The 15013-nt window shown below is 34.1% G+C and overlaps 1 protein-coding gene across 2 annotated transcripts in view; it reads right to left on the reverse strand.

Moving 5' to 3' along the window:
• The window catches only part of vps13c (vacuolar protein sorting 13 homolog C), a 109905-nt gene that overhangs the window by 18573 nt on the left and 76319 nt on the right, over positions 1–15013 (reverse strand). For both annotated transcript variants that reach the window (XM_056461529.1, XM_056461528.1), the window contains 16 exons: positions 14179–14568; positions 13292–13396; positions 12940–13101; positions 12725–12850; positions 12228–12361; positions 10886–11012; positions 10566–10801; positions 10294–10435; positions 8062–8202; positions 7882–7963; positions 7720–7789; positions 6182–6293; positions 5947–6060; positions 3801–3934; positions 3619–3700; positions 3378–3491 (listed from right to left, as the gene is read on the reverse strand). In XM_056461529.1, coding sequence (XP_056317504.1) covers positions 3378–3491; positions 3619–3700; positions 3801–3934; positions 5947–6060; positions 6182–6293; positions 7720–7789; positions 7882–7963; positions 8062–8202; positions 10294–10435; positions 10566–10801; positions 10886–11012; positions 12228–12361; positions 12725–12850; positions 12940–13101; positions 13292–13396; positions 14179–14568 — 2271 coding nt within the window. The remainder of the gene's footprint in view (positions 1–3377; positions 3492–3618; positions 3701–3800; positions 3935–5946; positions 6061–6181; positions 6294–7719; positions 7790–7881; positions 7964–8061; positions 8203–10293; positions 10436–10565; positions 10802–10885; positions 11013–12227; positions 12362–12724; positions 12851–12939; positions 13102–13291; positions 13397–14178; positions 14569–15013) is intronic.

The raw sequence follows: 15013 nt of genomic DNA on the forward strand, positions 1-15013 counted from the left end.
ATAAAGGGGTTTAAATAATAATAACAACGTAATAATGTAAGTTGCACATATGAAATGCTAACATGCTTAACTTTTCTTTTTTGTTGTTGTTGTTTTAAAATGGCCTGAAATTTATAAGCATGAAATGTAAAATTATTTTCATGACAATTTTCTATATATATATATATATATATATATATATATATATATATATATATATATATATATATATATATATATATATATATATATATATATATATATATATACATATACATATATATACATATACACACACACACATATATATATATATATATATGTTATTTATTATTCACTATTTCTTTTCATTGGGTTTAAGCAACAAAAAAAGACATTACAATTTCTCTTACTTTTATACCATGCAGGAGCCATGTGCACCCACTGACAAGTCTGATTCTCTCTTTCTTTCAAGTTCAAAGCAAACTTGATTGCCAAAGCATTTTAGAAATGTATATAAAATAGCCTACATTGTAAATTGATATCATCAAATGAATAAAATAATCAGCAAATGAGAAATAAATGACAGAAAAAGAAATAAAAACAGACAATATCTAAAAAAATTATCATAATTACAAAATTAAACCTGTAGACTATTTAAATAAGGCGTTGATTAATCATCATTACTAATGGTTTACATACATTTTGTAGCCTGTTTAGACCAGTTATTTCGTCCTCTTCGAGTAAAGTTTTCCTGAGTCGTTTAGATTTTTAAAAAATTTGTTATTTGATGTTTCTCTTGCCCTCACGACTGTGCACACGCAGTCAGTTGAGAAGCCAATCGAAATAGGCTTAAGTTAAAAAGTGATGCAAAAACGCATCCGAGCTTTAGAAAGCAAAAGTTGAATCCTGGACATTTTACGAATTTTTTAAGTCCCAAAAAGGCACTCCTCTGTGTCTGCAGAGCATGTAAGGCTGTCTATGGCAGTGTTGGTCTCACGCACACAGAACGAAACAGGTAAATGAGAGAAGATTTTTCACTACTTCATTAATCGCGGATGTTTGGTTATTGGGCGGATACAAAAATGTGTCACTAAATATACTTAGGCAGCCGTTAATATACCTAGGCGGCCTGCCTAAGTAGTCTATATGTGGGAAGCACTGATATATATATATATATATATATATATATATATATATATATATATATATATATATATATATATATATATATATATGTATATATATATGTATATATATATGTATATATATATGTATATATATATGTATATATGTATATATATATGTATATATATATATATATATATATATATATATATATATATATGTATATATATATATATATATATATATATATATATATATATATATGTATATATATATATATATATATATATATATATATATGTATATATATATATATATATATATATGTATATATATATATATATATATATATATATATATATGTATATATATATATATATATATATATATATATGTATGTATATATATATATATATATATATATATATATATATATATATATATATATATATATATATATATATATATATTTATATATATATATTTATATATATATATTTATATATATATATATAAGTCGAAAGTGTAATGTTTTTTTGCCTTAAGTATGGTGAGAATGAATGAATGACAGCTTCTAAAATTGTCTGAGAGACATTCCCTTTTTTCCCAGTAGGCCTACCTTGCGTTTTATTTGCTAATTTAAGTTATTTTTTTAAAAGATTAATATAATGTATAAAACTATACATTATTTGTATTACTTCATATTACCGATACGTCTCATGAGCTTTTCATAATAATGGACAATGCACAGTTAGTGTTGTTTCATAATGTTTTACACAACATTATTTTAATCTATCAAGCTTAGTTTACAATGTTTGCAATGTTTACATTGCTCTACTTACATTAAATCTAAATCCCAAATATCAGAAATGACAACAAATTGTTAAATTTAATTAATGTTAATTTTAAAGTAAAATTGATAAATGCACTTACTTGACAGATTTCATTTATTCATTTTCCTTTTACATTTTTCCTGATTTATCACAGTGGAATGAACCACCACTTACTTGACAGATTTTTAAATTTTAGGTGGTTTATGTAATGTGTTTTTTGTTTGGTAAAACAATTTCTAATTGCCTCTTTAGTGATTTTTCAACTAATTACAATGTCTTGTCCCAATAGGTGGATTTAGAGGTTTTTGCAAAAAAAACGCACTGGTGGATTTTGACGCAAAAGAAAATCTACCTTATTAAAAACCAAAGAATTGTCTAAAGTGACAATTATATTAAAAAAAAAGCTATTTTATTTACTAGCTAATAACCTTTTTATTATCTATTAAATAAAACTTCTAAACCTAATCAGAGGAGCCTGCTAGAAAATGCTCCTTTACAAGAAAAGAGGTCTGATGGATTTAGAGATTTTTGCATCTGAACTTTTCACAGACAGACAGACAGACAGACAGACAGACAGACAGACAGACAGACAGACAGGCAGGCAGACAGGCAGGCAGGCAGGCAGGCAGGCAGGCAGGCAGGCAGACAGACAGACAGACAGACAGACAGACAGACAGACAGACAGACAGATAGATAGATAGATAGAGCATCTGCAAAGTATTCATAGCACTTCACTTTTTCAAAAAAATTTGTTACATACTTTTTCCAAAATGGATTAAATTAACATATTTCCTAAAAGTCTACACACAATACCCCATAATGACAATGTGAAAAAAGTTTTTTTTTGAAATTGTTGCAAACTTGTTAAAAAAAAAATAAAATAAAATAAAAATAATAAAAAAAAAAAATTAAAAAAAAATCACATGTACTTAAGTATTTACAGCCTTTGCAACACTCTGGATGCACTGTATATATAAATGGCACACAGCATTATTGATTTTATTACCGATAGTTTTCATAAAATGAAAATATTGCCCTGTGAAACTGTAAAAACAATAAAAAAATAAAAATAAAATAAGAGCGTTTATGTTATGTAAATGTTATATAATCTACTTACAAATACAAATGTTTTACGAGTACAAACGCATTCATAATTGTAACATGTAATCATGTATTTATGTGTGTGTGTGTGTGTGTGTGTGTGTGTGTGTGTGTGTGTAATTCTGCATTTTAAATTACATGCAAATATGAAATGAATATAAAAAATGGTGACTGTAATTGTAATAATAATAATGTAATAATGTAATCTAATAATGTAATAATATTTGATATGCACATTTTATGTGAATGTGCTTGTCTGAATTTTTTATTTTTTTGCGAGAGGTAACACTCTCACATCCATAGTGAATTAAACGGTGGGGCCTGAATGGAGAGATAAATGAACTGAACGTATCAGACCTGAATGGGCTCATAGAAGAAAGCCTCCACTCCTTCTGATAAGCCTCGGATCAGCCCGAATGGATTTCCAAGAACATCCAGACCCAAAACCAGCACATACATCTGTGTCAAAAACTATGAAGAGAGAAAAGACTCTGAATTTCCATCACATACAATGATATGACCTAAAAATATGAGCGGGAGAGCGTTTGCTCATATAACCAACTCTGACATTGTATTATTGTGTATTTAGATCACTCACTTGTTCAGTGTAGTGTCTGATCACTGCCCACATCAGTTTATCTCGCCGGTAGAACTGATATTTCACCTCAAAGTAAGCCAGTCTGAAAAAAGAGAAAGAAAAATGTCAATAGATGACCGTGTGAAATGTGTTTTCAGATAAGCATATGAGCCAGTATTTAAGAATGTGCATGTCTGACTTACTTGAAAATCAAATCATCCACATCAGTAAGTGTGGCACCGATGCTTTTGAGCAGCAGGTTGACAGACTGGATGGCGACCATATCACCCTGCTCAGACTCATCTCCACTGGAGCCCAGAGACAGACTGAGATGCAGCTATTCAAACACACACACAAACAGGTCAGACATTAATGGGATAGTTAATCCAAATTTAAACTCTGTCATCATTCTTTTTAAAATACCTTCAATTGTGTTCAACAGAAAAATCATGAAGGTTTGGAACCCCCTGAGGGAGAGTAATTAATGAGCAAATATATGTTTAAATTTAAATAATAACAACAAATAAAATGTTAGACTTTAAAATTACTAAAAAATGTCTAACCAATTTGTGTTCTGAATTAAAAATTAATATAAAAAAAATGAAAAATGAAGGCTTCTTTAAGAGTTTGTTTAGGTGCTTTAACAGAAATTCCCACCGGGTGATTCTATTGAAATTTTTCATGCATTTTTCTGTTACAAAATAATTACATTTCTTTCACAATATAACTATCACAAGAGACACAACAAATATTGAACCTAGTGAGTTAGGGCACGTCTACACTAATCCGGATAAATTTGAATATAACATTTTTGTCTAAAAACTCTCTGTGTCTACAATTTTTTAAAATTCTTTCCATCATGCACTCTAAAATGACTGAAAACACTTTCGTTCAGTACTGCGCATTAGAGCTGAAGATCGACAGGTTTGGGCTTCATTTCTATCATTTTGGACAGGGTCGGGCTGGGCTCGGGTTTGCTACATTATGCACAAAGCCTAATCTTGGTGACTTAAGTATTTTCAAATTATAACTAAATATTAATTAAATCATAAATGCATAATGTAGACAGCGTACATAGGCTAATGTTGGCATTATTCTTTAATTATTCAGCTTCACCGTCGCCTTAAGGCCAGATTGTGAAGAGAAGTGGCGAAACAAATCCCGCAGAGCCTTTATCTTAATTTTGTTATTGTACCCGTTGTTATTGTTCCCCAAATACCCGTCAGAATTTAGAATTTATTTTAATTTAATTTGTTAAGCAAGAGTTATTTTTATTGGTGTGTTGGCCAATTTAAAGGCTATGTGTATGTACTTGGGCCTATTTAGAGTGCTGAGATGTTACGATGTTACAGAGGACTTATTTTATTTCTTTCTTCCAACTTCTAAGTGGCCTATATGTTTCTTATGAATAAATGATGTTAAACAGGTATAAACGACTCACTCGTGAAAAAAGGCAAAAGAGCTGTGTGCATGTACACATTTGAATAATATCAGGCTGTAAACGGGTTCAAGCTTTATAAAGCTGTCAATAAATATGTACTTGTAGGTCTCGGGATGATTTCTGATGGGCCTAACGTTTATGGCCCGATAACAGCTCTACTGCGCATGCAAACAAACGTAAGACACTGCGGCACCTGTGTCATTTCTGCCTGCCATTTATTTACTTTCCATCTCTTTTCGCAACTGTGGTCTGCTTCTGCCACTGAACAATAGCTCAATATGAACAGTGTACAATATAGAGAATGTACAAACTGACATTAATCTTTAAGCATCCAAAACATCTGTTTTACAATGTTGTCCACCATGTTAGCTGAATTGGTCACATGACTAAAATGCATCATTGTTTTTCGAAAGCCTCCATTTTTTACAGTCCGCTCTGCAACACGAAAACATGGTATTCAAATTTATCCGCTTTGTAGAGCGTTTTCAGAAAGACACTATTTCGTTTTCGTAAAAATGCTCGTTGACTATTCTGCTGTTTTTACTTTATTTGATCCCTGTCCACACATGCTTACTGGACATGCGCATATCTTGCCGACACCTCAGGAACAATATGCAATAGTTCAGAAGACCAATCAGAGAGTGATTGTTTCTCCGTTTTTAAAAGTCTGCATCTAATCTGAAACACAACACTGATTTTTTCAAACTTCTGCTTTTTCAAACTGCTCTGTTTACATGACTTGAAGATGCCAGAGTAGTGTGGACAGGCATAACCACAACAAGATTTTGATTTTGAAACATATTAGTGTAAATAACATCTGAAACTTGAGTGAAGGTGCTAATAGGGATGTGACCCTGACGAGATCGTGTGCTTTTTTTTTTGAGAGGATTGTGGTGCTGGTTCATTACTTTAATAGGTGAGATGTGGAAATGTTCAAAGAAGCTGAGGCCTGAGGTGTCTGTCAGAGAGCTTTCCATCAGCTGAGCCTGCAGGGCATCCAGATCCTTCTGTATCAGCTTATTCTGAAACACAGACAAACACGTCTTTAGTACACCCTGTTCATTCGCATAACATAAAGCCACAGGTGATCCGAGCAAATACAACAGAATGCAATGACAGAGGAAGTTGAGACGTGGTGGATACCTTCTTTTTACTGTCCTGGGAGTCAGTGGCTGGAGTAAACAGGGCAAGGATTGCCCCTAGAAAACCCTGATCAATCTTCACTGCCATCTCCTGCACTAATGCCATAAAGTACCTACAGGGAAACAAAGTCAAAAATCTTTAATATTACTGTTCCTAGTCATCAAAAACACACATGTTCTCATAACAACTATGTAGTGACAAAGAAAATCTAAACAAAACCAAAAAAACAAATCTATTTGGAGTTTTTTTTATGTTAAATTTTATGTTAAAGATATTTCTATTGCTAATTGCTTAATTCATGGTAAAAATAGAATAAATACTTACATTAGTTTTTAGACAATACCAATGTTTTAACAAATGGAAACATTTTGTTATTTCTAAAGATATTTGCAAAGATTTTACACAGACCTGTATCTAGCAAACTGAGTATATTTGGATAAAAGTGGTCTCTATTTTTTCTTTGTACATATAAATATATAATTATGTTTTACTCAAATATTTGATGAATTTAATTCATCCTTACTAAATAAAAATGCAAAGCTGTCGTAAAATGATTTCAAACTGTACACTAGTTTTGATCTAGTTGATCATTTGGTATCAGAAGTGGCAAATTTGAGAGGCAAAGGTTTCTAGATTACGCTTATTTTACCAAAATAAAATATGATCATGCCTCGATTTGGACTTTGTTTAGACAAACACTCAACAGAAATAATGTACAGTATAGAATCTAAAGTCATGGTGCAGTGGAAGAAGAATTATTATTGTTTATGACTCGCATGAGCTTGGAGGACTGCATCCATACATCTCTGCAATGACTCAAATCCCTTATTAATAAAGTCATCTGGAATGGCAAAGAAAGTGTTCCTCAGAGTTCTTTGGATTCATCCTCAAATCCTCCTTCATCTTACCCCCAACATGCTCAATAATGTTCATGTCTAGTGACTGGGATGGCCAATCCTGGAGCACCTTGACCTTTGCTTTCAGGAACTTTGATGTGGGGGCTGAAGTATGTGGAGTGGTATCCTGCTGAAGAATTTGCCCTCTTTTGTGGTTTGTAATGTAATGGGCAGCACAAATGTCTTGATACCTCAGGCTGTTGATGTTGCCATCCACTCTGCAGATCATACTCAGTGTAACCCCAAACCATGATTTTTCCTTCACCAAACTTGACTGATTTCTCTGAGATTCTTGGGTTCATGTGGGTTCCAGTAGGTCTTCTGCAGTATTTGTGATGATTGGGATGCAGTTCAACAGATTCATCTGAAAAATCTACCGTCTGCCACTTTTCCAAATGATCAACTATGAGTCAAGTTATTATTTGTTGCTCTTACAACTGGGATTGACGACAAGACTTTTGTCAGGCAATGTTATGCGTTTTTTTATTAATGCATGTGCCTTTCTGAGAGATACATACACTTCGTTAGATGCATACATGTAAAAATTTGGTTCATTAAGCAATGTAGTAACTAATCTGCTTAGTACAACTGATACTGTGAAACAATTAGTAAATGTAATGTATTCAGTGTGCCATCACTTACTTAAACTGCATGACTTGGCTGTGCTCATTAAACCTCGTGATGATGCTCACATCAATGAATGGCTTTGGCTCTAAAGATGAAAAATAGTTCATTCACTTCACATGTGCACTCAGAAGTCTATTAGCTGAGACACAGTCTTCACATGCTAGCTACTGTTTGTACCTGAGTCCTGAACAATGGATTTTGGAAGAGGAACAGGATGAAACACAGTAGGAAATATAGCTCCTGGCAGCTGATTATCCACCTGGAACAAATAAATGGTGCACATAATAACTGAACGGCAGCCAAAAGCAACGGAAGTGTGATATTCAACAAGTACTGTACGAAGTGTGTATGCGTTACCTGTAGCCAATAGAGCTGTGCACGTAGACTCCTCTGATGAGGCGACTGCTTCAGCTCAACACGAATGCCAGGCAGGAAGTTTCTCCTTATCTGGCAGGAAAACGGCTGTCTCATTAACATGGGCACTCTTCCAAAGTTCACCTGTTTTAATGAATACGAAAAAAAATACCATGAATTCCAAGCAACATTAATTGTGTCATCACATTTTTATTGTAATTGTTATTGACATATTTACTCAAAAAATCATCCCATGTAAACCCTTTTAATATTGGTAGCTGTATATTTCAAATCTTTCAAATCTTCACCTATTAGGCCATGTTTCATATTACAAAATAATTAGAATCTTGACAAAATAAAATAATTTGAAAGGTCTGACATGGAACAGTCTGGACATGGTCTGACATTTGGTAGACCTTTTACAATGTATATAAAATATACATTTTTTCTATAATATATTGCATCAAAATTTATTGCAATAAATTATATCACTGTCATTTTAAGACCATTTATGCCACTATATTTACAGTTGAAGTCAGAATTATTAGAATATATAAAGAATTATTATATATATATATATAAATAAACACATACAATTTTATTCTTAAGAATATTTAATTTAATAACTCTGCATTGGAATCAGAATGTAAAAATGCAAGGAAACCCATGCAAACAAGGGGAGAACATGCAAACTCCACACAGAATTGCCAACTGACCTAGCTAAGGCTCGAACCAGTGAGGCGATCATGCTACCCACTGCGCCACCGTGCTGCCCCAATCAGCTAAAATGCTGTTACAATTGTTTTTTATGTAAGGCCGATATATATTGCATCACCAAAAATCACTGAGATCATGTCCATGTGTTGTGCGATGTGAAGTCAATATATTGATCATTGTGACAGGCCTAGTATTTGGTCACTCTTTTGTGATAGTAGTAATATTATTATTATTATTATTATTATTATTATTATTATTATTATTATTGCTAATATTATTATTAATCAAATGTTTAATGAAATCACCTGTTGGATTTTAAATTCATAAATAGACATTTTTTTGAAATTTTAAAGCCCAGTGTATTTTCTAAAATATTTTTAAATAAAATAGAAGATTAAATATTGGAAAATAAAGGATATTTTACTACCTTTGAGTTAAATTAAACGTAAACTTTACATTAAAAGACCAACCTTGAATTATAACTATTTAAAGTGATATTTCACTCAAAAGGGGCGTCACAATGGCACAGTGGGTAGCACGATCGCCTTACAGCAAAAAGGTCACTGGTTAGAGCCTCGGCTGGGTCAGTTAGCATTTCTGTGTGGAGTTTGCGTTCTCCCCTTGTTGGTGTGGGTTTCCTCCAGGTGCTACGGTTTCTCCCACATATCAAAAGACATGTGGTATAGGTGAATTGGGTAAGCTAAATTGTTCGTAGTGTATGTGTGTGAATGTCGTGATGACGAATGATGTGTATGGATGTTTCCCAGTGATGGGTTGCAGCTGGAAGGGCATCCGCTGAGTAAAACATATGCTGGATAAGTTGGTGGTTCATTCTGCTGTGGCGACCCCAGATTAATAAAGGGACTAAGCCGAAAAGAAAATGAATGAATGAATGAAAAAGTAAACGTTTGCTGTTAATTTACTTGCATTTTTCAACAGGAATCTTGCATGGCAGACTGCGAAGAACATGCTTAGGACTGTTTGCAGTGGCTATGGATTACATGTAATGTAATGCGTTAAATACTTTCTAATTTCTTGCACAAGATTGTTACTTTTTAAAAGACCTCAATTTAGCTTAACCTTTATTTTTCATTTAGTAGATGCTTTTATCCAAAGCAAATTATAACGAGAAAGGCATCAAATGATTGATCGTAAAGAGACAGTACATTCAGAAAAAGTACATTTACGTAGAAAAATATAAGCTAGAGCAGGTGAGGAAAAAGAGAAGTTTATAGTTTTACATATATACAGTAGTTCTGTATATGTTTATATATTTTCCTGACACTCAATTTGCAGGTAGCCTTTGATTACATTTTATGAATGACTAATCTCTCTAAAGTCTTCTATGTTCAATTTAAGAAAAGAAACCTATATAGTGAATGGCCTGATGGTGAGTAAATGAACAGAAAACTTACATTTTTAGGTGAACTATCCCTTTTCATTTGGATGTTCACGTCAGTGTTAAAAAATGGTGACATTTTACATGTTCAAACTTTTCTTGGTGAAGTCTTGTATTACCTCTATGCCAGTTTCTAGCATAGTCCAGCCGGGATCACTCTTGTTGATGTGGTTCTGGTAGGCTTTCTCCAGCAGTCCAATGTTCTTGTGATTAAAGGACTTCCAGCGGTTCTTCGGTCTCATTTCCCAAACCACACCAGAACTTTAAAAGGAAAATCAATCATTAGTCATCAACTAGACAGTCAAGTGGCATTTATGCTCCCTCTTCAACTGTCTAGTAATTATTATAAATTAATGGTAACCCCAGTTGTTGCTGGGTGTGGATTATTTACCTGGTAATGCCAACATATGCAATTTCCTGCCTGATGTCATTGTTGATGAGTGACAGGCCCAGGTTCTGTAATGAGACGTTGACTTCCTGCTGGAACTGCTCCAGCTCCTCTGCTTGCCGTGCTTTTGTGACTATGCCAACATCCTCGGTGAAGATCAGCACCCGCTGCCGGCCATCCAGGAAAGACACCCAATGAATCTGAACCAAGCTGCTGTAAGCAAACTGCCCACACTCATCCTAAAATAGAAGAGCATGAGAGGAAGCGATGAGCAGTGCAGTAAGAAGGTCAGTAGATTGACTAACGCTCAATCATTTTCTGACCTTGACAAGGTCCAGTTCTCCGCTGTGGTCTTGACAGCTCCAACAAAGCTTCCTCACCCCTGCTGGATCATCCCATGCAAAGCGTTGAGCTTCACCTGGCCGCAGTGCCCAACACTCCTCACAGCCTCTGCACAAGCACACAAATGCGCATTCACACACTCCGAAACACTCAATAAGAGTATGATCATACATTCACTGATATGGATACTTTGATCCTATGGTTGGACATAAGTCAATGTTTCAAATTAAATGCTGTACCATCGGGTAGTTATAAGAACTCCGTTATAGGAACTAGCCACCTGGGTGGTCCCTGGACCATTTTCCTGGTTGTATTTGCAATACCACAATTTTTTTGTTTTAAACTATAGAAACAAATGATGTAAACTTCCTGACAGTGACATCATTCAAGCGTGAAATTCAACAACATCAAGGAGTCAGAGTTATGTTTTTGATTGGAGTTAAGATTTTGTTGTACGTCACTGATTTTGTGATAAGAGAAAAAGAATGTAGACATAACGGCTTTGTGATTGAAAAAAGCCCAAGAGATTAAATCTTCTACAACTTGAAGTGCTAAATATCATGGAGACTGACAAAAGAATACAACACTGCAGAGACAGGCAACAGTTTATGATGTTAACGCTTAATTGATGTTAATGCTTATGCATTGTACTAATAAATTATGTGCTGCTAAAGCCTTGGATGGCACCCTATCATTTACCAAATACATCACTGGTAATTCAAATTGTGCTGGGTCAAACACTATATACATATACAATGCTCAGCATATATGAGTGCACCCCTCACAAATCTATCTTATAAATTCATATTTTAATTGAAAGCTATACAATATTATATTGGTGCATATACAATAGATTAGTCAGTACTGAGGCCAAATCTGGAGCTTATCTAACAAAATAACGGTCCAAAAACTAGTACACCCAAATTTATGTTATAGAAGAATATTAAATACAAATTTAAAGAGGAAAAATCAAGAGAAAAAAAATGGAAAAAAAAATTGTTGAAATTTTTACTTTGTCATTTTCTTTTGCTATATTTAGCTTGAATTTAATTGTATTATCTTTTAATTTCTAAATATGTTCTGTGACTAAAATATAATTTTAATAAATATATATGTTTAAAAAAAACTGTTTTGTTTAAACGCACCAAAATACATTGCCTATATTCACTGAAAAATGGATCAAAATATTTATTTTCAAAATGGGGGATTGTAAATATTCCCACACATTTTTTGTATCAAAATTGGTAAAAAAAAATTGACATTATTTTATGGTCTATTTTACATTCATACATGTACAGTGCTGAACAGTGAAACAGTGCTGACCTCTGTCTGAAGTTGACCGTGGCTGAGGGTGTGTGATTCACAACTAAAGCAGGTGCCGCTCCATCATAGTAATCAGTGAAGCTGATGACAGTGGAGTGGTCTGAGATATTCACATCCACTATCACGCCACCATACTGATGAAAACAATGATTAGATTTAATAGAGCTATTAACATGATTTAAAGGGATGACAATTCTGTCATAATTTACTCACCCTTGACTTGTAGCAAACATGTTTGAGCTTATTTGTTCAGTTGAACACAAAAGAAAACATTTTAAAGAATAGTGGAAAGCGTAATCACTGATTCCATAGTATTTGTTGTTTCTAATATGGAGGTCAATGGTTACAGGTTTCTAGCATCCTTTTGTTTAACAAAAAATGAACTCAAACTGGTTTGGAACAAGCGAAAGGTGGGTTAATGATGACATAATTCTAAATTGAACTACCCATTTAATACAGTACAATAAGCATCCCATTCATAGTCAAAGCATGATCACCTGATCCATGCGCAACAGAGTCCCGCTGTCCTGCTTGTTGAAGAAGAAGGATTTGGAGCTGGATTCACATCCCACAACTCGTACACACAGCTTCTCTGTGCTGGACTCAGGCCAGAAAGGCAAACACTGTAACACATACATAATCAAAGTAAACACACACACATGACATTGAGTGAATACTGCTGCCTTCGATAAAAGATTAATTCAGCTCTGACCTCAGTAGAGGAAATGTAGTGCCACTTGTTGCTGGAGCCATTGTTGTTTTGCACCTCTCCAACCTCCAGCTCAAACAAGGACTTGTTGACGAGTGTGTAGAAGGGGCTCATGGTAACAATTCGCGTCAGATTAAAGCTGCTCATTTGAATACTGACCCCAACCTAAAAAAAAAAAAAATCAAACAAGAAACAAGTTATTCTTTAATATAAAGCTGTAAAATCAAATCCTAAAATGAATAAAATTTTTGGTACTTTATAGTAGAATGATGTGATGTCAAACTTTACATGCAGAGTAACACTTAAAGTCTTTTCCCCCTTTTATTATGTCATCTCTAAAATTTAAAGCATTTACCAGATAGTCTCCGCTTTTGTCTGGACAGCGCACAGATCCATAGCTACCAACGGTGTCCAGCGAGAAGCCCTCAGACCAGGAGCTGGTGGATACACAGAGCTGCAACTGAAATGAAGAGCAGAGTGTAAAACAAAAAAAAGGATCTCCAGAATAATTTGTAATTATTAAAATGTAATGTACCCATAAAGTGTAAAGTTTATGTTTTTCCATTTGCAAGAAGACCTTAGGCTTGCATTATGCAATATTTTAACAAATCTACATAGGTTTATTTAAGAATTTTCCTTCGCCTTAGTCCCTTATTTATCAAGGGTCACCACAGCACTCTCACATACACTCATACACAATGGCCAATTTTGTTTACCCAATTCACTTATACCACATGTCTTTGGATCGTAGGGAAAACCTGAGCACCACACAGAAATGCCAACTGGCTCAGTCAGAACTCAAACCAGCAACCTTCTTGCTGTGAGGCAACAGTGCTTACCACTGAGCCACCGTGCTGTCCTACATAGGTTTATGTAAAGCTGGAATTGATTCTATGTTTTGGAAGTATCGTGCACTATCCAAAATATCTGAAAAAGCACAATGGGGCACTTTGTAAGGACAATTCACCCCCCCCAAAAGAAAAATCTGTCATATTAAAAAAAATAAAAAAATTCTGTGTGGGTTTACTTTTTTGTTGAAGGCAAAAGAAGATATTTTGAAGAATGTTGCCATTAACTTCCATAATATTTTCTTCTCCTACTCTGAATGTCAATGGCGATCGACAATATTCAAAATATCTTCATTTGTGATCAGCAAAGGATCTACTATCCCTATTAAATCGGCATGAAATGATCTATTTAACACCTTTTTGCTAAAATAACTACTAAAGAACCCAATCCAACCTTATTCTTGCTGAAGATATTCTTCTTCTTAAAAGAGAACAGAATCACATCTCTGAAGTCGGATGGGTGCTTCACGAAGGTATCCTCGGCTCGATACTGCAGCACACGGGACGTCTTATTGATGATCCAGTATGGACTATGAACAGAGAGGATGAATTTGCCGCTCACTCGGGACACATGCACACACACATCCACGGTCAGTGCCTCTCCGGTGTCGCAATTGAAGCAGATGGTGATGAACTCAGGCATGTCTCTGCTAATCCTCATACGGCCAGTCCAGTTACGACCTTGGTACTTGATCAAAATAAGCTCCATTATTTCACCGCCAACGTTCGAGTTCAGCACATCTGCCGCACTGCCCTCCTGGAGCTCATAGATGTCTGCAGAACCCTGTCGGAGATGTGATGGAGTTTTGATAAATGACTGGCTGTAGAATGTTAAACTGACATTCATTCAGAAAATGATGGTTTAATGATAGGAGAGCTTCACAGAAAAACTAAATTGAGGTTAGTAGGATTTTTATTGTTGCTGTTGCTGAAAGAAAAGAATACTTTTATAAAACATAGATGGAATTTTTGGAATTAGATGCCGTTAAACAACACAGTAACAACTATTACAAGGTTACAAAAGATTACTTTTCAAATAAATAATTCTCTTTTGATATTTCTATTTGTTAGATATTGCTGAAAATATTTATCACAATTTCCACAAACTATTTTTAAACGGTTAGTTCACTCAAAAGTTTAACTTCTGTTATTAATTACTGCCCCTTATATTGTTCCAAACCCCTGAGACCTTCATTCAACTTCTGAACACAAATTAAGATTTTCTGGAT

The sequence above is a fragment of the Danio aesculapii genome, chromosome 7, assembly GCF_903798145.1.
Source record: "Danio aesculapii chromosome 7, fDanAes4.1, whole genome shotgun sequence".
Classification (NCBI taxonomy): Eukaryota; Metazoa; Chordata; class Actinopteri; order Cypriniformes; family Danionidae; genus Danio; species Danio aesculapii.